General features: G+C 41.1%; 1 protein-coding gene across 1 annotated transcript in view; it reads left to right on the top strand.

Moving 5' to 3' along the window:
• Positions 1 to 25912, top strand: part of ext1b (exostosin glycosyltransferase 1b) — a 121974-nt gene that overhangs the window by 74897 nt on the left and 21165 nt on the right. The window contains exons 2-6 of the mRNA XM_062435973.1: positions 10959 to 11052; positions 14625 to 14732; positions 15981 to 16100; positions 21053 to 21185; positions 24771 to 24889. Of these exons, the coding sequence (XP_062291957.1) occupies positions 10959 to 11052; positions 14625 to 14732; positions 15981 to 16100; positions 21053 to 21185; positions 24771 to 24889 (574 nt within the window). The remainder of the gene's footprint in view (positions 1 to 10958; positions 11053 to 14624; positions 14733 to 15980; positions 16101 to 21052; positions 21186 to 24770; positions 24890 to 25912) is intronic.

Here is a 25912-nt window from a genome sequence, read left to right as displayed (position 1 = left end):
GTCTGATGTCCATGCACACAGCTGTCTATTCACTGGGATGGTCATGGCTCTGCATACCCTAGGCAACCTCATAGTGTTCTCTGATTGGCGGTGCCGTGCTTACGGGGCCCAGGTGGCTCCAGGACCAGGTTTATTTTTTGATTTGGAAAGCGTCTTCAGAGGGAATACATTAGAATGTGTTTGCAGACAAGGAATTAGACGAGATTAAGCTTCTACTAACCTATTGGATGAGAGTCGCGCCGGTTTTTGAGGGCAGATGGGACCCTCATAATGGTCGGTGGGGCTTTGTTAATGCAGTGAGGTTAGTGTGTGTGCAGTATATGAATAATAATGTGGAGTGTGTTTCGATGTGTGTGTTTCTGGCTGTGTTGGTGTGCTGAAGTGTGTGTGCGATATTCGGACTCTTCAGGATTTTGGAGAATGATTCGTCTTGAAAGAGCCTGCAGCGGCCTTAATGTGGATGGAACAAATTGATGCATTCCTCTATCTTTAAGTATGTCTATATCCATCCGTGTGTGTGTGTGTGTGTGTGTGTGTGAGTCAGATGAAAGGACACATCGCGGTTAGGGGTAACGCCGGGCCTCCTCTAGGCTCCTCATTTCAGTGGCTCTGATGACAAAATGTGTCATTGTTTAAAAAGGGAGCCATCACAGAGCATGTGCTGACATGTCTAAATCTGAGACTGTCTCACACATATGGATGTACACACACACACACACACACACACACACACACACACACACATAAACACAGATACGCACAAACACACAAACCAACATGCGCAGCGAGCGGTCCTGAGGGCCATCTGGAAGTGCGGAGCAAGGCACAGCTGGTCTCCAGTGAGCATCCATGGAGTCCGGACCCCTCATCTGAAAGATCACACACAACCAGGCGCCAGTCACTGACTGAAGTGTGTTTTGTATGTGTACACGAGTGTGAAGTGATTGTCGGTGTAGAGGTGCAGTCATCTAGCTGCCCATGATAACAAATCCTCCTCCCCAAATATTCCAGGATAATGTATGTGGAATAGGTGCAGTTTGAAATCGACCTCATCTCCATCCTCTGGAGTGTGTGTGTGTGTGTGTGTGTGTGTGTGTGTGTGTGTGTGTGTGTGTGTGTGTGTGTGTGTGTGTGTGTGTGTGTGTGTGTGTGTGTGTGTGTGTGTGTGTGAAGTTGGGGACTCTGACTACTACACAGACACTAAACATAACTGAAAAATTGCCTCCATCTGTTGGCAGTGGAAAAAATCTGAGAGGACAAATTGAAAAGATTGCAAGGATAAAGCCGTCATAGTGAATTAGGATCGCGGCAGGAAGACTTCTTGTTACCGGGGTCTTTGTAAAATATTCAGGCTTACACGTGTGAAGAGGGAAGAGGGTGGGAAGAGGGGGGTGTGGGGGGTTAGATGGGTAGCAGGGACTGTAGCTAGAGGGAATGAACAGGCTGCTGACTTGAACGGATTCAAAAGTTTGTGCGAGTGTATGAGTCTGCATGTATATCAGCTCTATCTTTATGAGTATGGGTGTTTTTTTAAATTTTTTTTATTTAGGCTTATGCGGCTCACTCTCACCACCTGCAGCTATACTTACTGCCCAGCTCTCATTTGAATAGTAATAAGGATCCAGTACAGCTATGCAAACTACTGTGACATCTTAGAAATTCCTGAAACCTGCTCACTTTTGAATTCATGCTGCAACACGGAGTCACTGGGTCTTCCCGGATAAAATCTGACGAGTACAGTTCATTTATTGACAGTGAGAAAACACCTCATGTATGTTAGCTGTGACGGCTGTGGGGCAGCAGCATACAGAAGGCCTATATCTATTTGTACAAACATTTTATCAATGTGATGGGCCTTTTGAGTCTTAGTTTTGGAACAGAAAGGGGGATTTTATGTTATTTCACTGCAGTTGCTCTGCATTCACAAAGGAGAGGGGATGCTAGAGAGAGAGGGGGAGAAAAAAGGAATGACAGATATATTACCGTGGACCTATCAGTCAGTGTTTCCCCTCAAGAAATTGTTCTTGACGGGGCAGAAAGATCTGTCATATTAAAGCCTTGTTCAGATCGCACGCACAGATATGTCCGTGCTCTTTGGAAATCCAGTCGAGATGGACTTAAAGTTCACACCTGGCACCAGAAACCCTCGCATATGGATCTTCAGTGAGTGAGCTTTGTGATGTTTGCTTGTCCGACTTGTTATGCATAATAACCGCGTACACCAGATCTGTTTGTGCAGACCGGAGCACGCAACAAGAGTCGAACCATCTGTCATTGTTTTGTGTAGCAACGCTTCAGAATATTTTTATTCTAGGAGCTCAAAGATGATCATCAATTGTTGTTAATTGTTTTAGCGCCTTGGATGATGACGCTGACGTTGGCATGAAAACACAATTTAGCTTCTGATGATGATGATGATACAGACGGACATCAAAGTGTGATCCCAGTGCACAGACACACCTGTGACAACAGCTACACATTATGATGTAGTGTCATCTGGCTAATAATTATGTTACGGGATATGATACAATCTGGATGCAGTGATTGATGATTTTAGGATAATCACAGGTTGACGATGACTTGTTGTTAATATGATGAATATTAATATGATTCCTATTGGTAATGTCATCATTTTGTTTTGGTTCTTCCTGATCTAGTGATATATATATATATATATATATGTGTGTGTGTGTGTTTTGTGTATTGTTAACGTTATTGCGGCCTGTCTTGGCCAGTAAAGACACTTTTTTTAAATCTAAGGCTCCCAGTCAAATAAAGTTGAAGATAACCCAATTACTAGTTTAGCTCTTAATGTAAATCTGAAATGAAGCCTGAAGGTATTTCATTTATTTATTAAACGTTTGTTTGTACAAGGTCAAGTATATAGCATGAATTATTAATGCCACTTTCCACAGCATTTATTGCGTAAGCTAATTGGCAGTATTAGTCATATATATACATACGCATATGGAGCTGAAAAACTAAATACATACCCAAAGCACAAGCTTAAACAAGATAATACACACAAAATAGCACAAGACCCAAACCATGATGCAATGATTGCTCTTTAAAAAAACATTTCAGTTTGAGTTTAAAATGATCCATTGAGGATCCATTTTGAGTTTTGTGAGTAAGGAGTTCCATATGTTGATCCCCCCAAAAACAGAAAAAGCCTAAAATTATCTACAAGCCTGAAATTCTTTATTGAAACAAATATAAAAGCTCTTTGAGTGATAAAAGCGCTTTAACCCACATATCCACTGGAAGCACTTTGATGGTTCAAGCAATGACAATAACAAAAAAAAGAAAAAAAAAATACAATTTCAGGACATTTTCATCCAGTACATTTTACAGTTCCATGAGTCTTGGCATTTATCATATAGTCGGCCTCAGTGGGCTTGTAACCGCTGTGCTGTGCTTTTCTGGTGCAACATATTCTTACTACCAGTCAGAGCAGCTACCATGACATCATTTTCTTCACATGCACTCAGCTGTGTTTTATATGACGGACTACCCACAGCGCTACATGGGACTGACAGCCATCGGGCTGAATCGGATCGGGGAGGTGGAGGGAGAAGCAGTCTTGTAACGTGGGCGTAATCTGATTGTCCCCACGTGTGGACAGACCTCAGGGTCGTCATGGGTTTGACCGCAAAACGCCAACTTGTTTGGTCAGGCGGACCTCTGGGTCACGCCATGCTAGAATGCTAATTGGAACTAGCATAAGCTGGCTAATGAGTGCTAATTAGGCTAATGAATTAGTTGCAGAGCGTACATCAGTCGTTACGGCAGAGGAGGAGGAGGAGGAGGAAGGAGATGGGACGAGCTGGACGTGCACACATCTGGATTCGCTCATACAGTTGCTGACACACACAGACATACACTTCCTCACAGCTGCGGGGGGAATTAAGTGGAAAGGATCAAAGTCAAAGGAGCAAATAGACACATATACAGTATATATATATATATATATATATATATATATATATATATATATATATATATATATATATATATATATATATTTAGACACACATACATTCCAGTCACACACTTCTCTCAAGCTCATATTTATCACTATATGCAAGTGCACACACACGATCATCCTCAAACACACACACACACACACACACACACAGACATATGTGGATGCAGCCCCCCTCCATCCCTCACCAAACACACTCTATCTTAGTTAGTTATGAGTCAAAGATGCCCCTTTTTTATCCACAAGCCCACTTAGCCCGCACATCTGTCGTATTCTCGTGGGAACGCGCACAACAATATGCTTCAGCTTAGACACTTGTGTTTATGGCGAGTACGAGGCTGCTCTTCATTTACTGCTGGAATCTGTTTTGGGAGTTATTTACTAGACAAATGAGCACATCTGTGGCATGATATCCACGATGATAAATAACTTTTAGAGTCTTTGATGTACAAACATTTAATATCGAGCTTCCTTTCCGTGTTAGGTTGCAGAATGACACAGCAAAAGGAAATCAGAGCTTTTTTTATCATAAATTAATAATGTGATGAGTCAAAGTACTTACTGTGGTGTTTTGGGGTTTTTGCACATGTAAACTCCACCACAATAAAGTACAAAAAAACACTTGGATTTTGTTCCAGCCTTCACCAGACCTCCAGACACCCATTCTTTCATCCACTCTTGCAGACTCGCACACACTCTAAGAGACAAAGAAATTAGCAAGAGGGAGAGTCTGAGGCAGACAAGGAGAGTGGTCCGGGAGGCTAATGTAACAACAGTCTCAATAAGCGGTAAATTGGATCTCTTTCTCTCTCTGCTCCCTGGAAGACACTCAAGCTGGATGCGGTTTTGTGTTTTTATCGCCCTGAAGCTTCATGTTCAAGGGACTCGGCATCTGCTGGGTACCCACACAGTGCCAGAAAGACCAGGAGGCAACCTTTACAAGCTCACACCTTTGGGAATCTGGGTTGCCTTAACATTTACTCAAATATTGACCTCTAGTTCACTTTTATGCAACTTTTGACACACTTCTTGTGCTATTTGCTCCAGGATACACACTTTTTCCTTGTAATTGACTGTTGGCTAAACCCCAGTGATTGTCCAATCATATCTTATGAACTGTACCAAGGTAGAGCTTGCCTCCACATGTTGAAGCAGTGTGTGTGTGCGTGTGTGTGTGTGTGTGGCACTCTAATAAGAGAGCAATAATCTATTTCTTTTAGGAAGTTGATATCATTGTGTTCAATCGCCGTTTCAACACCAAAAGACTTAAGAGTAAAATTGTATGTAATGGGAGTAAGCAGCGTGTCCAACTGGTCCAACTTAAGCTGCAAATGTTAGCACGCCCAGCTAACTAGGTTATTATAAAGTAGAAACATAGCATTACTTCTCAAGACAAGGAGCATATTTCTACCTGACTACATTATTATGTAGAGTCACAGGTTAGAAAAAAAGCCACGTTCAAGACCAACACATCCGCTGCATGAAGCCAAGCTGCTACTTGGGTTTAGAGTAACATTAGCAGCTCTGTCCTGCTCTTTATTTGTGTTTTTTGGAAGTTTATACCCGCAGCCCCAGCCAAACCTGTTATCCAACTTGTAATTACATTTCCCAGACTCGCTGTTTAGTCTACCCTCTAAACCTTTTCACTTGTGTCAATGAAACATGTTGTTTGAAACATTTAAACAGTAAAGCAAAAGTCTTAAATCTTCATTGCCTGTCCAAGTGTATTCTTCTGTAGAAATCTATCAGGGTTATTTTGGCACAAAAATTACATTATGACATTTTTATTTATAATATTGCTATAATTAACCAGTCTTCTTGCAATATGAGAACAATGCTGCTATTTTGTTTCACATGTATCATCGACTGTTTAGGATTTCGACTTTTGCCTGGTACTTGTAGCTTTAGCCTCAGTCTTTTAGCAGAATTACATGTAGGTAACCATTATGTTCATATTTAAAAACTTTTGTCATTTAACCAAATCTTGGAGTTAGCTTTAATTGATTAGCTAGCTACAGCTGATAAAATCTGCTAGTGTCACACAGTTGTGTCTTTTCAAATGAGAAGCCTACTTTTGTGAACTTTTTTGGGATGTCAAAAACCCATTGTTTCAGAGAAAACTACACATTTTTGGCAGTAAATCTGTCCCTGCTACTGAAAACTGTATAAAGTCAACAGACCTAGCAACAGTAACCAAGGAGGAAAAGGCTCTGCAAAGGGTCACTTGAGTAGTTTTTCATCGTAGTACTTCCGCTGATACTTGAGTAAAGGAACTTAATAGTCTTCCTCATGCAACAGGGGTGGTTGATGATGGTGATGTGGGCGGGGACGATGTCTGATGGGTCAAAAGTTCTTTCAACTTCCAACAACATTAGCTAGACAGTGTGTATATTAAACATGCCAACTCCATCCCTCTCCTCAATCACCCCTCCCTTCTCTTTACCCCCTGTCTGTGTGGATGAAGAGCAGATCCCATGTAATTAAGTTGCTGCAAATGAAGCCACTTAATGACAGGTTGCCATGGCAATGGTGTAGGACGTTACCATTGGGGCTGGCAGAGAAGTGTTTCTTAACCGGTTCACAGTTGTTGGACATGCTGACGTGCACTCAAACACACTCTCACGCTCTCGTATGAATACAAAGCACATGGTTGCACATGCAGAGGTCATCTCGTGCGCTTTATTACACGCAGACTTGTTTTCTGTCTGGTTCGTATTATTACTGAACGTTCGTAAGGTCTGTTTTTGCTCCGAACGTTGCACGAGTGAGTCATTTCATTAGGATACAACCACTTTTGTAACAAGCTCGCTCTGTTGTCCTTTTTCTTTTTTCATTTAAAACCGGCACACTTAAAAAAAACAGGTGTGAGCATTAGATACGAGCTCACAGAACAGTGTCCACGAGCAGTAAAGCATGCATTTCTGCTCCACGTGAACAATTGGGGTCCCGTGAGCACATGGCTGTTGGTCTGGTTTTTTGAGACTAATTAAACACCATACATTCAGATATACAATGGAGAGTCACACACAAGTATGAGAAAAATACAAATACACACGATCACAGCCTGCAGGCTCAGAGCTCAGCGGTGGTTTTCCCTCCGCCAGTTCAAGGTCACAAGAACAAAATGGAGACAGAGCTGTTGTGAGACAGAAAAAGGGGAAAAAAAGATGAAGCCTCTGATCCGTGCTTTAAGTCAAAACCAGCAGGAGTTTTGCGGGGAAGAAAGAGGAGGGAGGAAAGGAACAAGTGAAGCAAGGAAGGGAGTCATGCAACCTTCTCACCTCATTCAAATCTCTGAACCACTAACACTTCCTCTTAAATAGAAAATTATCTCTGCTGGGCACAATCCCAGTCATCATGAGGTTGAGGTGCACAGCAGGTGCATCAGGTGGGAGGGTTGTAACTGGCACATTGGTAGGCAGCCACAGTCACCTCATAGAGGTACATTTGCATCCTGGAAACTTTCTGTATTGGTTATAAAACTTGGGAGGAAAAAATGAGTAGGGAAATAAAAAAGGTCATCCTGTGAGAGGGTGAGTCAAAAAGAAACCAGAGCAAACATTTGCATCATATTAAACAAAAAGGAGACAGAAGATTTGACACACATGCAACAAAGTGCAGCAGTTAGATGAAACACGTTCGGGGGCTGTTGCGTGTTTAATCCCCACATTGATATTCACTGCTATCAGATGCTGGTCTGTTTTGTGTGCTGTAACTCTCTGACACATGCACGCACACACACACACACACACACACACACACACACACACACGCGCGCGCGCGCGCGCACATGCAGAAACAGACACAGTCCAGGCAGACAGCTGGTGTGGAAATATGAGGTAAGATAGCTTCTTCGTCCCCATCGACAGGTGACAGAACGTCAAATCGAGGGCGTGCAGCTGTCGCTTGTTCACGCCGCATGTTTTTCAGTGTGTGTGTACGTGTACGTGTGTGTGTGCTGCACAGAACGTTATACATGTAGGTGTGAAATGGGAGTGGGATTTTATCACAGGCTGTCATGTCCCCGTACTTCATTAGAGCTTGGCTTAAGAAGAGACAACTTAACGTCTCACAGGCAACATCAGCAATCACCATCAAGAGTGTGTGTGTGTGTGTGTGTGTGTGTGTGTGTGTGTGTGTGTGTGTGTGTGTGTGTGTGTGTGTGTGTGTGTGTGTGTGTGTGTGTGTGTGTGTGTGTGTGTGTGTGTGTGTGTGTGTGTGTGTGTGTGTGTGTGTGTGTGTGTATAAATGGTTTGCTTGGCTTCTAGCTTTGCCCCGTCAGCTCGGTCCAGATTCAGACGCACAAGCACTCACAGAAGGCAGCATCAGCAATCAGTGTCACACTACTGTACGAGCTACAGTACATCCAGAGCAAAGTGTCCGTGCCTGTAGAGAGTGTGTGTGTGTGTCCTTCAACCTTCACCTTGTATAGACAATGGCTAAATGAGAAATGATTTTCTGCCTCACCACTCTCTTAACCCCCAACCTAAACAACCCTTAGGGCTTATTATTTACATTTTTCCACAGCAATAAAAATTAGTGTTTATTTTGTTTTTAAAGCTGGTAAAAATCTATTTTAAGAAATTAACAAAACCGAAATCTGTATAAAAGCTGATTTTATGAGATAACACTGGCAGCACAAAAGCTCGCTTTTTTCCCATTTTCTTAGAGAGGCCCTTGTGCGTCATTAGCAGCTAGTTCGTGCTTTCTCCTTATTTTCCTCCTTCTTCTTACACAGCGAAGCACATTTTCGGAGTTGTCAACGTCTCAGGATGATCTTGTTTACTGTCAATTGCTGTGATCATTGTCCTCTTACAGCAGGAAAGATAACAAGTTTTGGGTTCATGGGGACAGAAGATTTGGATGAAAATAAGCCCTAAACAGACCAGCTCCTCGTAGAAATTAGGCTGTTTATCAGCGGAAATTGGTGAAGATAGGAAATGATGAGTCTTAATGCTGCATCTCCCTCAGATCTGAATCTGCATGTTAGCTTTTAGGTTGATTACCTCTGTGTGTGCTTGTACGAGAGTCAGCCAGGCGGTAAGGGAGACATCTCTGTGTCCGCTGTTTGGAAAAAAGCAAGAAAGAGAGAAGAAATAAAGATGAAGGACATGAGAGCACAAAATAAATTAAAAATGTGATTAATAATAATAATGCATTTTATTTCTAGGCGCCTTTCACGACACTCAAGGACTTACAAAGAAAAGTACATCAGGGAAAAGAGCATCATTGAATTTAACAAAGCCGCATGATAGAGACACAGGGTTAAAATAGTAAATAAAAGTATAAACATCATCATGAATGCAAACTTGATTTGAATGAAGCAATCAGAGGCAGGATCAGAGAGGAGCAAGCCAGTTTGAAAATTGTGCATTTTGAGACGGGATTTGAAGGTTAGGAGTAAATCATGAAGGATTGAGGGTGAAATCTGGCATTCAGTGACTTACTAGAGGTTGATGCGATGAAGGAGAATATAAATGACCCTCTCAGTCATATAGTAAACATCTTAATATCTCTATAAAACAGTGTACACACTATACATACCACCATTGCTGTGCCAGTAAAGCTGCGGCTAAGGATTCTTCTTTATTATTTGATTCGTTCTTTGGTCTATAAAATGTCAGGAAATGGTGAAAAATGTCGATCACAGTCCTCAACACAAAGATCTTCAGTTTCAATGATAGAAGATTAAAGACACCAGAAAATATTCACATCTAAGAAGCTGGAAAAAGAGGATTTTGACATCTTTCTCTTTCAAAAAATGACTCAAAATGATTAATTGGCTATTCGACTATTTTCAAAACACGTTGTAAAACACCATGCCAGCAAATTTGAACGCACACACAGATGCACAGATACACCCTGCGTCTCTGTTTCTGTCTTTCTCTCTCTTTCATACATACACACACACACACACACACACACTCACACATCCACGCTCACATTCACAGACACTGAGCCAGCTGTGTGGTGGAAGCAGGTGTCACTCTCAGCTCATTACCCATGGCAGATTTGATCACCCTGTTTGGAGAGCAATAAGACACACCTCACTGGAGAGATAGAGGGATGAGAGGGCAGGAGGAGGAATATGTGTTTGGCCTCCTGCTTTAAGAGATAGAGGGATTGAGAAAGGTGGTGAGAAGAGGAGGAGGAGGAGGAGAGAGCAAGGGAGCATGTGCTGGGTGAGATAGGAGGAGAAGGAGAGGGGAATAGGAGAGTGGTGTGGATGGAGAAAAAGAGAGGAAAGAGGGAGTTGAATAAAGGGAGAGAGAGATAAACAGGTGGAGAAAAAGCAGGGAGAGGCTGACAAAGGATAAAGCGGAGGGGAAAAAAGACAGTATTGGAAGGAGGTAGTAAATAATTAAATACTAGTAATTACAAATTGGATCTTTCATCCATCCTTTCTAATTTAATTGGTAGGATCTGGAAAAGCACTTACTACGTACTTTGGGAAAGAAAATTAGGGAAAAGAATTACTCAAAGTGCCAAACAGCCATTAGAGTTTAGAGAAATTCCTGTCGTACTTGCTGTAGTTAGTGCGGGAACACAGTGACTCTCTAGAAAAAGAGATTATTACCTGGATAAACTGTTGCCGTCTAAGACCCAAGTTGTGATAAAACCCTACATTTCCCGAAAATGTTCGACAGATGCTGTGAAGTAACCCGAGCTGAAAATAGAGGAATAGGTGCTCCTCTTGAGATTCCTCTCCTTCTTCTTCTTCTGTTTGACTTTATGTCATAACAACTGTGTAAATTGTGACGTGTGGTGAATGTGTGTCTACATAGTGGACAAAGTGCACAAGTCATGTTTAACATCAATATTTTCTTGACCTTTACAATGTTAGTAATCTAACCCTGGTGGCATGTATTCCTCTAATAGGCATTTTTCTCTCGGTGTGCTGTTGTAAATATTACGTCCTTGTTTATGTCCCTGAACTCACCGCACATACATCTGCTGTGTTGTGTCTCTGTAGGTACGACTACAAGGAGATGCTCCACAACTCCACCTTCTGTTTGGTGCCCCGCGGCAGACGACTGGGCTCCTTTCGCTTCCTCGAGGCGCTGCAGGTAAACAGGAAACACACAAACACACACACACACACACACGCACACACACACACACACACACACCTTTATGAGGAAAAGCAGTGAATGTGCTGTAGTATAAGTTCATGCCCACCAGCGATATTACTGAGAAGGAAAATAAGCACTACCTTCACTCAACCTCCCACTTAAAAATGATTTCAATGATGCTACATTTAGCTTTAAAGGATCACTAAATGATTGCTACCTTCATTTTGAGTGTAATTAATACAAACAAACAAGACCTTTACTGAGAGGATTAGCTGCCTCCTTGACTCTAAAATGTTTTTATTTGATTTTATTGCAAGGCTGGAGGACAATTTTGAAGATGAACTGTTAAATTGTTGCCTTTGTGAAAATATTTGAAAGTGAAATGATTGGATTGATGATATATGTTAGTCTAACAGTAATTTTGATCAAGCAAATACACAGTCATTGCCTTGATAATGGCATACTCAAAATAAAATGGTCACTGTTAAACCCTTTTGATTATAGTTATGATCCTTGTCCGCTCTGAAGCTTAATGCTTTGGAATTATTCCATCAAATAAAGCCCTGTTCAAACCTTTTAGAAACGGCAAGATATCATTGCAAACAGTGGAGCTGCTCGCTGGGGTGAAATACACCACCGCAAATTATTTCTGTCAAATGCAACTTCAGCTTGACATTTGACATGCAAATTTGTGCCGTTTACAAGGAAGAAGTAATGACATTGCTGATTTTAGAGGGAACAGAGAAACCTTAATGGTTAAAAAGTCTGTTAGCTAGCTATAAATTGCAACAGACAAGAAGAAACAGTTTGTAGACGATAATAAAGCAGTACCATCCTTTTAGCGGCAAAGCTAACAAGCTTGCTAACTAGCTTATAAAGGTTTGTTATCTCTTTTTAGTATTTTTGAATTGAATGAAGTACAGTAATAAGAACAAAATGCCTGGGGAGAAGAAGTTCGGGGAGCTATCGCAACTGTGACTAACGCTAGCGTGTTAGCAGGTAGCTCGCCAGCTACAGTAGCCCTGCAAGTCACTACATCAGCAAGTTATTTTGTGATGCGATAGAGCCTTTAGTCGAGATTATTAACCTTTATTTTACCTCAAAAGACCATAGAAGAGGAATCCTCATTCACAATGCTGCCGAGAAACAGCAACAGCAACACAACAACACGCAAAACTATTAGGTCAAATAAAATCAAGAAATAAAAGAAAATATTAGGGGAGATAAAATAAAATAAAACGATGAATAAATACAAGTAAACAGATAAGATTACGGTGAAGATAAAAACATTTGCAATCACTTAAAACGAGGTCTGAGATAAGGCCTTTGAACAGCTGTAGTGGTGGTAAATAATCTAATTTCAAGCCCTTTTGCAGACTGTTACAAGTGTAAGGTTCATTATAAGATTATAAGAGAATGATCTCGGTTCTGACTAATGCAGCATTAAGTCGAGATGATGGTGAACCAAATTTACAGGCAGAAAAATGATAAAAATGTGTGATTTATCTTTGTTTTGTATGTACTCTAGTTACAAAACAAGCAGCTGTTGTTAAAGTGATATTAAATGATATTATTATTATCTTCACATGGTTAACACAGATTCATGACTTAGTGTAGTATCACAAGGTTGAGTGAGGATTTAACCCGAGTTTAAAAAAAAAAGACATGACCATAAAATCCAGCGTTCAACCTTTTTAGAGTCACTTCCTAATATTGGTTCTGCATTTACTCCACTCTGCTCCCGCACACTTTAGCTCTCTTCATTTCCCTGCTCATCCATTTCTATAACTGCACTGCACTCTCTCCTGCATTACCACTGCACTGTCCTTTACCTCTCCTTACCGTGCACCGCCACAGAGTGCACCCACATAAGTGAGCTTATCTCACGATCAGCTGCCACGCACACATTACAGCAAACTTTACTCAGGAGGGAAGTATGCCCTCTCCTCTCTTCTCCTCTTTTCTCTCCTATCTTTAATACACCCATCATTTCTCTTCTTTTCCTTCTCCATTTTCCTGACTCCCTCCCTCTATATATCAACTCACACCGTCCACAGGAAAATGGAGGGAGAGTATTTACAGGCTTTGGTCTTAGTGCATGAGAAAGCAAAACCTAATAGAGGTCAACTCTGTGTGTGTGTGTGTGTTTGTATACATCTGTATGCATTGGATTGTGTGTGTGTGTATGTGGAGGGTACCGCAGCAAAGCCCGAGGGCCAGTTCTGGTTGAGCTGACACCTTTATGACCTGGGAGTGACAGGGCCGTCATTACATCAAACTCCCACCATGAACACACACATATACGCACACCAGCTGTTCCTTCTGCAGCTCCTCTCATCCCTCCATCCCTCTGCCACTCCTTTTGCCAAAGGTCACATTCAGCTTCATTACCTTCCCCTCCTTTCATCTTTTTTTATATCTATTTATTCACTTTGTTCTGCCTTTTGATCTTCTTTAATTCCTCCCTCCCCTCCTCTCCTCTCTTTATAATTCCCCCTGCTCGCCTCCTCTAAGTAATTAACTCTCCTGCACCTGAAGTTGCCATTTTAATATTAATATGTCGATAGGTGCAGCTTTAACACAACAAAAACAACCAACTAAAAAAACCCAAATGGCCATTCACTGAACGAGCTCATCTGAGATGGAGCTTGAACTTTTATTTTAAGGCTCATAAATTATTTTTTAATTTTTTTTAGAAATCAAATAAACACGGATCTATTAAGCATGTAATTAAGGAATTATTTTTGTGCATGTTTGAGTTCTTGTGTTGCAGCAGAATGAATAAATGTTTTCTGGTTTATATGAATCCAAGCTGCCTGTTTGCACAACTGTAGCTTAGTCACAAGTTTAAACTATTATTGTTACCACAGAATAATCTCAAAGAAATGAATGCTTATTTTTACTATATCCATGTGTTTATATTAGGGCTGCAACTAATGATCATTTTCATTATTGATTAATCTTCCAAATTATTCTTTTTTTATTAATCAATTAGCTGTTTTGTCTGTAAAATGTCAGAAAATGATGAAAAACACCCTTTAAAATGTCCTGACCCTACAGTTTTGAGCACATTATTTAACGTTGCCGTTTCCATACATAGTTTTTTAATTTCTGTCATTTGTCAAATGTGTTAGGATAAGTTCATTGTTTCTCATGTAGTTAAAACTAATAATTAAAACTATTTTGAGCCTGCTATTGTGTCGCAGTCCCTGCTTCTCCCTCTCGGTTTTTAAAGTTCAGCTGTTTGATGAGTTTTTTTGCTCTGAAATACCATCTTGTCTGTAACTGATTAAGTTGGCACGAGTATTAAAAATGAGCTATTATGGACTTTGTGCTGCATATATATATAATGTATATATATATAACTAGGCTACCTTGTTTTTTTTGTGTGTGATATGTCCAAATCACGCCAAAGAAAAATCCAATTTCACCTAAATTGGACATTTATGTCTGAACACACAGGGTCATGAACAGACACAGCCTGATCAATTATAATATAGTGAATTAATATAAAAAGGATCATGTCCAAGCTTCCCTCTCTGTCTCTGTGTGTGTGTCTTTCTTAGGCTGCATGTGTGCCGGTGATGCTGAGTAACGGCTGGGAGCTGCCTTTCTCCGAGATCATCGACTGGAACACAGCTGCAGTCATCGGCGACGAGAGGCTCCTGCTGCAGGTAACGGCCCGTAGACGCGCTCGCACAAAACCGCGTGATCTGTACATCACTTGGGAAACCACAGTGTAGCAGATAGAGAAGCAGCAGCAGTCCCAGACCTTGAGATGAAAACTGTTTCTGCCTTTTTGAAATATCTCTTCAGAAGATACTCGAGATCCTGTTTTGTTTTTTTCTGTCATCTGAGAAAAATTCCAGCTGCATACCAAGTCCTCCTTGACTGCGTAAAAAATGTCACTCAAAGTCTCATAAAGCTGTATCAGAGGGCAAGTAAATAGAACGAGCAAATGGATTTTGGCTGGAATTGCTTGAACTTCATGGGGGGAAAAGTAATTATATGCCCATTAAACCTTAATTTGAATGAAGTGTGTAATAATATTGTTTGACATTGAGTTTTATAACGTAGGAGGAGCTCTATCTGAGCTCGCTGTGTGCTGCACAAAGCCATCCCGGATCTGTGGATCTGTGTCATTGGTTGAGATGTGTATAACATAGAGAATATACAGTATAATGTGTGTGTTTGTATATGTGGGATCATCTGTGGTTTTCCCCTTTAAACCAGGAAATATATGTTTAAAAATAGTGCTCACAATTATATGGAAATACAGTATTTACTTAAGAGTTGATATGGAGAAAAAAAGTGTTTGTTTGCTTTCACCTTGACAAATAAACACTAAAGCACTAAACTGCGGAGCTCTTTGAAGGAAAGTATAAAAGCAGCCTCCAAATGCAGCGTTTTAGCCTCTCTTCCTGCACGCTGTTTGATGACAGATAGTTTCTGTTGCTTTTATTTTCTCTAAATCCCTTCTGTTGTTTTGCTTCATTCCCTTTGACATTCTTTTGTCTGCTGTAAAAGCTACATGGCGGTGTTTGTTTACTCTCGGATCCCACATTTCCAAATGGTCAGCGTTCATAAACCTGAAAGAACTGATTTGCAATTTTCCCTTCCCCCTCGAGGGATGTGAGGCTTGATTTTAAGAGTAGCTTTGACAAGATTTGACTCCTGCTTGTGTTTACTTAACTTGGACTTGCCATGAAAGACTTAAAAACATGCCTACTGTTGGTGCTTCCCCTCATGAACCTCCAATATCTGTTTGAGCCAACAGTTCTCAAAGCCGCCACAGATTCATATGCTTTTAGTATATCTTTGGGACCAGTTTTCCTCCTCTCATCAAATTTAAGGTCCCAGCTCAGTATTTAAAAACCAGCTTTAAGACCGAGTGCTGATTGACTGCTCTTTGTCGTCCGCAGATTCCAACCACGGTGCACTCCATCCACCAGGACAAGATCCTTTCCCTCAGACAGCAGACTCAGTTCCTGTGGGAGGCGTACTTCTCCTCGGTGGAGAAGATAGTGCTGACCACACTAGAGGTGAGCATTCAAGACACGCACGCAAACACACACACGGACGTGAATACCTGCCCCCTTTGGCCTTTCCGCTCCTCTCGCCTCCATCATCAATCTTTCTCTCAGAGGGCTGCCTTGTCACAGCAGATCCTCTGCAATCTTGGCTTTATTCTCAGGCCTCTCTTCTCTCGGGTGCAAGGCTACAAGCAAAGTCGAAGGGCAGACAGTGTCTTCTACAGTGAACAGAAAAATGTTACGCAGAGTTTTTCCACAAGCAGCTTTTTAATTAAAAAGCATTGGAAGTATATCAAGGTCTTCTTTTAGGTTCCTCAATGACTCAGACTTTGTCAATACAAACTCTATAATAGTGGAGTCAATGAAAGGCAGTAATCACAATTAATGGTAAAAGTAGTTGAATTAGTAGTAAAGCTAGTAGTTACAGTCGTAGTAGTCTTGGTAGTTGAATTAGTTGTAGCAGCAGATTTAATACTAGTGATTGCAGGTTTAGAAACATGGAAGCTGTAATGTATGTTGAGTTCAACTGTTACAGCTTTCATGAAGTCATTTAGGAAGCCTAAGAATCAAACTGTGAAACATACTCAACGGTATGTTGTTTCCTTCATATGTTTGATTAAGGATTGTGTTGCTTTTTAAACTATCTAATGTCATGTATTCAATATTTCTGTTTCCAGCAATATTTAACAAAACACATTTTCTAGATCATCGCAGCTTTGTTTTGAGACTTACCTTTTCATAAAATGAAAACAAGGGTGTGGGGGTTAGATTTGACCATTTTTGTAACTTTGTGAAAATGTACAGTCCGATGTTCACAACCCCTTTGTGCGGTGATTAGCATGTTGTGTGCAATCAAGAAAGTAACCTGGATAGATTTGAACTTCTCTCCTAAGCTTCACACTACAGTCTCTGCCTTTTTTTTCACGTGTGCCAAAAGAGCACAGCCCCATGAATGCCTTCGAGGAACGATTGTCTGAAACGGCATGCAAGTGTTTCACTTTGGAAGATCTTTAAACATTTTCCGTCAGATGTTTATCTGACAACTTGAGGTCATTTCAAGCATCTTCCAGCCTTCAGGCTAACCAGTTTGTGAGCCGGGCCAGAGTTATTCTGACTGATGGAAGATCAGGAGGCAAACATGCTGAAACTTGACTGGGTCGTGCATTATCATGAAGGTAGAGGCAGAGTGTAAAGCCACATTTCGGTGAAAATATTTGTGCTTTCGAAGGATAGATTGATAGATGGATAGATTTTCCCCTGGACACTGTTGGGACACCAGCCAGTTCAAACTGACCACAGCAGTTGTTTTGGCGAAGGAGAAAAATAAAAAGTTTTTTACAGCAGCTTTTTCAAGCCCACAGGATCTGTTTTTCATACTCCAAAGCCTTTTGGGTGGAGTATCACTCTCAGTTCAGAATCTTTTATTCTTTCCACTGACCCCTTATTGCATCCACCTTGTTAACAATAACCCAGTTTAGGGAATTTGTAACTGGGAAAACAATTTATCCGTCCAATCCCCATCCCTCATTATTCAGTTTAAACAAGTTGTTTGTAGATGCAGGGATAACACCTGGGCTTACTGCTAGCTTCATGCTGTGGGTACAAATGTCTCCTCCTTCCTGCGTCCTCTCTCATCGAAGTATCCCATCACGCATTTAATTTCCTCCCTTACTGCGTCGCTAAAGCCTTGGAGCAAGATTCCCTTTAATGCAACAATCGTATTTACTGTATAACCTCCCAAATCTTACATCTGAATTTGACCTTTACACACACTCACACACTCACACACTCACACACTCACACACACACACACACACACACACACACACACACACACACACACACACACACACACAAGCCCCTAAACTCACTTTCAATACACAGCGCACGTTCCCAGTCCCGGCTCTGCCTGATTTTAGCCAGCGGTACATCTCTGGTCTGTCTCACACACACACACACACACACACACACACACACAAACACACACACACACACATACACAGAGCCAGAGACACATCTCCATATGTCAAGGTGTGTCAGCTCAGATACACATGGCACCACCCAGGCATAACCTCGCTGACATGTTGTCACTCTACTAAAGAGCAAGGTGACACGGCGAAAGCCTGTGACTATTTGTGTGTGTGTGTGTGTCCGTCTCATGGAATACAGTGAGGGCTAAACTTTTAATCCTGACTGACTGTACTGTAAAAAGAGCGAGCGAAGAGAGGTGAGTGGAGGAAGAGAGGCTGAAGAGGAGAGAGGGTGGGGTGACATGTAAATGGCGTCGCCGTGGCAGCCCCCTGAGATAACGGGCGACATGGTTTATTCATCCTGTTGAGCCTGTTCCCCCCCGCCCCCCCCCTCCCTCCTCACTGCAGATCTTGCGATGATATACACACACACACACACACACACACTCCCGATATCTTGACAGATTGAATCTATTCGCACACATTCACAAACACATTTGCCGCTTTTTTATTGACTTTGCACATCCACTCCAAACTCTGTGTGTGAAGACGGCAAGCTAGCAGGAAACATGAATTCATCCTATCATACAGTGTTTCCTGTCAGGAAGCGGACACGTTTCAACCAATCACAAGGTCAATATAACAGAAACTGTGCTGCTGGTACACCTATTAAACTCACCTATTAAAGCCTGAGCTCACAGTGTGCTCCCGGAGAGCCGGGATTTATCTATCATGCTCTAATTGGTTGATTGTGGCTGTTCGGAGGTGAGATTGAGTCGTCCATCATGTCCCGACTGAGGGCTGCCGACGGGGGAGGAGCTGCAGCCAAGCGAGCAAAATTGCCCCTCATAAGGTGTAAGAGCCCCGGGTTTTTAAGGTGGCAGGCAGTGTTTTTATAGAGAAGTTAACGGATTCTGAGTTAATCTGTTCAGCTGAGGCAAATGGTTATCGACTGCCCTCGGGGACAAAGCTTGGGAGAGTTTAAAAAAACTCTCAGTGGCTCTTTTTCTTTTCTTTTCTCTTTCTTCACCTCCCCGCCTCCCTATGATGAATTTTTATGTTGCTTTGTCAATATTATTACAGTGAGGCCCCTCCAGCTACATTATTAACTTTTTACAATTCGAACAGCTTTCAGCTGCTCTCCCACCACTGCAAATCACCTGACCATCTGACTCTCTTTACTTCATTCTTTGTCCTTCTCTCTCTCTATATATATATATATATATATATATGAGTCACCAAGCCAACAGCCGTCACCCTACCGATTCAATAGCAGCCATAAAACACGGCCACAAACCTGTGTCTGTTTTTACTGAAGCAATTTAGCATGGCTCAAGGGCACAGCAGCAATATCTCTTTTCTCTTGCCGGCCTGTTCAGCAGAGACAGAAGCCGATGGCGAGCTGCAGCTGAGGGAAAATAGCTATTCTCATGTCTGACCGTTTGACTGACTGCTCTATTTGGGCACAGAAAGGATCGGGGCAGGCCTGAGTGACTGCTGCTTAGATACAGCTGATGACTTTGTCTGTGTTTGGCTCTTTTTTTCTTTCTTTTTTTTTATCCTCTCTCCTCCCGATGGCTTCTGTCTGCGTGACTGACCGACACAGATGCCTTCTTTAGACTGTCTGATCTTCTTAAAGGCGTCTGGTCGGGTTTAAAAAGAGCACAGTTCGGTTTGTCTACAGAGGACATATTACACACTAACACAGATTTCTCTCAGGTTCGCTTTGTGCCACGGCGTTTCAGTCTTGACACGATCAATAGCTGCTGTTAAGGCGACACAAAGCAGACATTTGGGAAGCACAGGCAGCTTTTAAACGTTCCTCTCACGACTCACTCTTCATAACAGTTTTTCACCTGCTCTAATTCACCCACTAGGTTTTGAATACTCCTCTGAATATAACTCTGAATTGATATGGGGTTATTGTAAGTGGGAGCATTAGCTGTGTTTGACATTTATGACTATCTGCTTGTTGGCCTTTTTTTCTGTGAAAACTCATTTTGTAGTGTGAAATGTTTTATAGGTGTGATTACAAGGCTCATTGATCAAATCATTAATATTTTACCCACAATAATCTGAAAGTTTTTTCGTTGCTTTATGGACACAAATATTTCAGTTTTTTACAATTCCTAAGAGATCTGAGTGAAATATTATTTTAAAAGTTTTTTTTTCTTCTTTGCAAATTCTGAATTACCCAAAAAAAGGAAAAGATTAACAAATCTGCTGAGATGTAATTAAAAGCACACGTTTGATCCTGCCAACATTGCGCGTCCTGTAATTGCAAAGTAAAACAGATCTTTGTGCATTCATTTTAAAATCCCCATTGAACAGCTTCAAAGTTCAAAAGCTGACATTTTTAAGTATCAGTACTAACTGTAACTTTGTGATGTTAAATTGTTGGAAAAATGAATATTGTAGATGCTCTGTGCACCATTTGATATGCTCTTATTGTAATTAGGCATCAAATATTTAATGTTTTTTTAGAACTTTTGCATAATGTAATAAAGCTTCTAATTAAAACAAATGTATTTTAAATGAAGCCGTGTGACTAACAATCATCCACAGGTCATGAATTGATGATGATGATGATGATGATGATGATGATGATGATGATGATGATGATGATGATGATGATGATGATGATGATTGTACCAAAATATGCATTTGGTCGAAAAGATTAGTGTGATTGAAGATTTTCTGCATTGATTGTTAGTTTTCAGTCAGTCAAATAGTAAATAATTAGATATCACAACTGATACAAAAGAACTAAGTATCACAACTTAGTCTCAGTTTTTTCAAAGTGTTCAACATTCACACCTGAAATCTGTCAAACATTAATTCAAATGAGGATAAAACTCCACGGAAGTCTCAACACATAAATGTGATAAATGCACTTGACACTTTGAGTAGATTAAAGAAAAACAATCTAAAGATCTTATTTGTTTGTTTTTTTGTAGTTTAATGTTTGTTTGTTGCTGCTCCTGTGTGCAGATCATCCAGGACCGGGTGTTGGAGCACGGCTCCAGGAGCAGCCTGATGTGGAACAGTCACCCAGGAGGACTCTTCGCCCTGCCGCAGTACTCCGGCTACCTGGGAGACTTCCCCTTCTACTACGCCACGCTGGGTCAGTAACACACACACACACACACACACACACACACACACACACACACACACACACACACACACACACACACACACATACACATACACACAAACACAAACAGACACATATCATAAACTCTGCAAAGTGCTGTTACATAACAACCATCACGCTTGGACACACCTGTGCAGCTATCAAAGGTTGGTCAGAAGTTTCTAAAAAGATTTCCTCGTCATCCATCACTCCACCTCGAAATGTTTGTCCGTTTTTTTTGCAAAAGAAAAGACTTTAGTGGAGATTTCTGTCCGGCTGCGGCTGAGAATTTGGACCTTGTCTGAAAAGCAGAAATATGGCCCTCACCCCTGATCTACTGCCCCCACTTCGAATGGCTGTGTCTAGCAGCAAGTGGAGTGGAGGAATGAGCCTTTGACGGATGTTTGTATTAGACCTGCTGACACACCAGCCCGTCCATCAGTACTTTTTGAGTCAGCATTGCTACTGCTACTGCTGCTGCTGCTGCTGCTGCGGCAAGGCCAATTCCTCCCGCCACGGTTCAGCAGCGCCGAGTTTTCCCATGCCACATATCTGTGACCCGGCAGCCTCTCCATCCCTCACTTCTTCACTCCATCATCATCCAGCGCTGCAAACATATACACACACACACACACACAAACGCACAGGCAACGATAGTACAAAACACACGCGCAAATTCAGTTGATGGAGCGCCCGAGGTGGAGAGCTGTTATTAAAAAGGATGGGCACGGTGACAGGCATGGATTACAACGCAGGCAAGTTTATTTGTTTGTCAAAGAGGAAGCAATTAAATAAACACAGATGGGATTTTAAGAGACAAGGGGGCTTGTTGCTGATGGGTTAATGAGTAAAGTCAGGAGTGCCCTGGCAGCCAAATGGTTACCACGCGTGCCACATAATGTGCAACATCCCCAATTCAATTCCAGCCAGTGACCTTTATTGCATGTCCTACACATCTCTCTCCCCTTGTTTCCTATCTGCTACTTCACAATCCTCTACTCAGTGAAAGGCACAACAAAAAAAAGAATCTTTTAATGAGTCAAATGAGGGAAAAGAGAGTTTGTTTCCAAGTGACAGTTCCTTTTGTTCTCTAAGAGCCAATAACGAGACACACACACACAGGCTCTCATCATGAAAAATTAACACTTAGACGCACACAGCGGGAGAAGAATTTGTTTTTGTTGTTTTTGTAAAACAGACGCTCGATTTAGAGTCTAAACAACACTTGAGTTTTGAGGCTAATAACAATATCTGTACTTGGGAATAATTTTACATTTAAAAAAAAAAAAAAGCTAATTATTTTATCTTTTTTTTTTTCTTTCTTACATAAACAAAGACATATAGAGAAAATATGTTTTTTTTCAGTTGAACAATATAATTTTATTACCAAATATAGCAGTTTTAACAGCTAATGTCATTGTTATTTAAATGAATTTCAATTATGATTATAAAACAAAACTATGTGAATTTGCAATGTCTGACAACATGTCTTTACTGATATACATTACATTGCCAAAAGTATGAGGAGACCATGTTATCGTTTAATGTCTCAATCCACTTTTCTGCTCTTGTGAAAAGTCGTTCCTCATCAAGATTTTGGCACAAATTCAGATACAAGAGTGTTTTTGAGGTCGGGTACTGGTGTTGGATGATAAGATCTGTTTCACAGTTGGCATCCCAACATCGATCCCACAGGTGTTGAGGTTGGAGCTCTGTGCATGCAGGTCAGTGTCTTCAGAGTCTCAGACACTGTGCCAAACTCAGAAAACCATTTCTGTGTGAACCTTGTTTCAGTGTGCGGGGGCTTTGTCATGTTGAAACAGGATCAAACTTTTCCCCAAAGGTTCAAGCGAGGTTTGTTAGGCACACTTTATAAAACTTAGATTGGTATCTCAAGATAAATCTGGGTTGTGAGATGTTGTGAAATGATTAATGGCATTGGTATATTAAAAGAAATTCTTTTTATTTGGACTTAATTTGTAAATTTGCAGTTCTGCTGTGAGATCAAATCAAAAGAAGATTAATTGGCATCTCTTTTGATATGCCATTAATCATTAAGGTATTTTTTTTTTTTAATCAAAAATGTGAAACATTTGATTCCTGCTTCTTAAATCTGAGAATTTGCTGCTTTTCTCGGTCTTACATGATAGGAAATGGAATATATATATATATATTTTTTTTTTTACTGTTTTGTTGGATGAAAGAAAATATTTAAAGGTGCAGTGTGTGAACTTGGCAGAAAATGATTGTTATGATTAGTAATAATCCCCTTAAAATAAGAATTGTTGTGTTTTTGTTGGCCTAGAATGAACACTTTTAATCTACATAGGGAGCGGGTCTTCTTCCACAGAGCCCACCATGTTGCACTGCCATGTTTTCTACAGTAGCCCAAAATAGAGAAACTAAACACTGACTCTAGAGAGGAGCTTTTGCATTTTTCGCAAGCTCCACAGCCACCGCAGGTTCTTCTACACATCTACATGAAGGGGAAGATAGAGGAGGGGTATTGGTCAGTTGTAATCTGCTACTAAATCTTACACACTGGTCCTTTTTAAAGTTTGGTGATCACTGGTCTAAAATATGCTGCAGCAGCATGAATTAGAGCTAAGGTACCTTGCCCAAACCATAAAAAAACTGCCTCATAGTATAGCATATCTTGGATAATCAGTGTCTGTGTATGCTGCTGTAATCATTTAGTCGGTGAGATGTGTAATGTGCTGATGCAGTATCTGATAAAAGCCACCGGGACTCGTGTGCTAAAGGCAGAAATCAACGTGCACATCCAAAATTCAAAAACCTGCAGCACGACAGTAACTCTGCTCCAGGTTTTGTTCAATGTTTCATGAAAGTCTGTTTATGAGCTTGTTACACATTTACATCCCAGGTGTTTTAAAAAACTCTGCAGACTCTTTACTTTCTCATTAGAAAATCACAAGGATAGTTTAACAAGTTTTAAGAGTGTGCGTACACTCATCAAAAAAAGTTGCTCGGTAGCGGAAAGGAGACTCATCTAAGGCTATCTCCTCTGCGCCATGCTTTGTTGGTTTGGGTTAGATTAAATTTAAATTAAGGAAAGTTGAACGTCCTCTATGATCCGTCTTGCTCAATATCTTATTTCCGGCTCATTTTCAGCCTTGATTACTCTATTTCAACATCAAGTCATACTGAATTTAAAGTCACATCAGCGGTTAGTCGTCTGTTCATTGGGTTCCTGATACAGCTGAAGAGTTTCCAAAATGAAATATTCAGTGATCAAGAGATTTGGCATTTTCAAAACACATTAGCGCTGCTGAATATTTTAAGACTGGCTTGAAAACGTGCATCCCTGACAGTTAGATCATCTATATTTTTTAAATGCTGACAGACTCATTTCAAGTAACATCTTTCACTGAAAATAGATATGAAGTGTTTGGAAATGAGAGCATTCGCTTCTCATCAGGCTTTATTCTCTTTAAAGTGCCTGAAATTACATTGACGGCTGACAGTCGGCTCGCCGCGCTCCAGCCGGTGTTGTTTTCTTTTCTGGATTTGTTGAAACTATATTAACGTGTATTGTTTTTCATGTTTTTTCAGGTATCAAACCGTACCCCAAGTTCACAGCCGTCATCCACGCCGTCTCCCCTCTGGTGTCCCAGTCGCAGCCTATACTCAAGCTACTGGTGGCTGTGGCCAAGTCCCAGTACTGTGCACAGGTAAGGGTGTGTGTGTGTGTGTGTGTGTGTGTGTGTGTGTGTGTGTGTGTGTGTGTGTGTGTGTGTGTGTGTGTGTGTGTGTGTGTGTGTGTGTGTGTGTGTGTGTGTGTGTGTGTGTGTGTGTGTGTGTGTGTCTTCCCCCAGCATCCTCCACCTTGTGACTCCCCAAATTAGGCAGCATTACGTGGCTGCTTTGTGACAGTATTTTCCAACCAGAGCAACATCCTCCATCCCTACATGTGTGTGCGCGCGTGTGTGTGTGTGCGTGTGTTAACTTCGGAGGATTGAATTAGAGCAGCAGTTTGTTGCGGTGCTACATCTGTCTCCATGGCAGCGAAACCCCCTTCAGCACAGCTGGAGACAGAATGTATTGATTCCCCCTGCTTGCTCCTTACCAGCGCAGGAAATGAAATGGAATTTGCTCCCCGATGGCTGGTTTTATATGTGCGTGTGTGTGTGTGTGTGGGTGTGTATGTGTTTGTCTTTGTTTATTTGTTTGGCCAGCGGAGTGTATGAGTAAGCGAGTTTGTGTTTTTGTGTAGGAGGGATGTGTTTCTGTGTGACTATTGTGCATGAATGTTAAATTGTGTGGTTGTGTGTTGGCACAGGATGGTGAGTAACATGTGAGTGTAATTGTTTGGGCAGTGGAATATACAGTAATGATGTGTGTTTGTGTTGATGTAGGCGGGATGCTTGCACATGTGTTCTTTGTGTTTATTTGTGTGTGTGTGTGTGTGTACATGCCTGTGTGAATGTGTTTACCTAAAACATATCCTCCTGTGTAGAGCTGTGTGTCTGGATCAGTTACCAAAAGCAAAACAATTCCTGTAAATATATTTAACTTCTATAAATATGAACATGAGTACAAACAACTCTGTTTCTCCTCTTTGAACAAAAGAATCCACCCTGCACTTTTTTAAATGCTGTCTAAAGCCAAACAGCTGACAAGAACTGCCTGAAAAATATGCAAAATTATCATTTTTAAAGCTGCACAAGTGTATCTTTTTACTGTAACAATTCATC

This window comes from Scomber scombrus, chromosome 16, assembly GCF_963691925.1.
Source record: "Scomber scombrus chromosome 16, fScoSco1.1, whole genome shotgun sequence".
Taxonomy (NCBI): Eukaryota; Metazoa; Chordata; class Actinopteri; order Scombriformes; family Scombridae; genus Scomber; species Scomber scombrus.
Note: the sequence above shows the minus strand (reverse complement) of the source record. Positions and strands in the feature narration are given on the sequence as shown.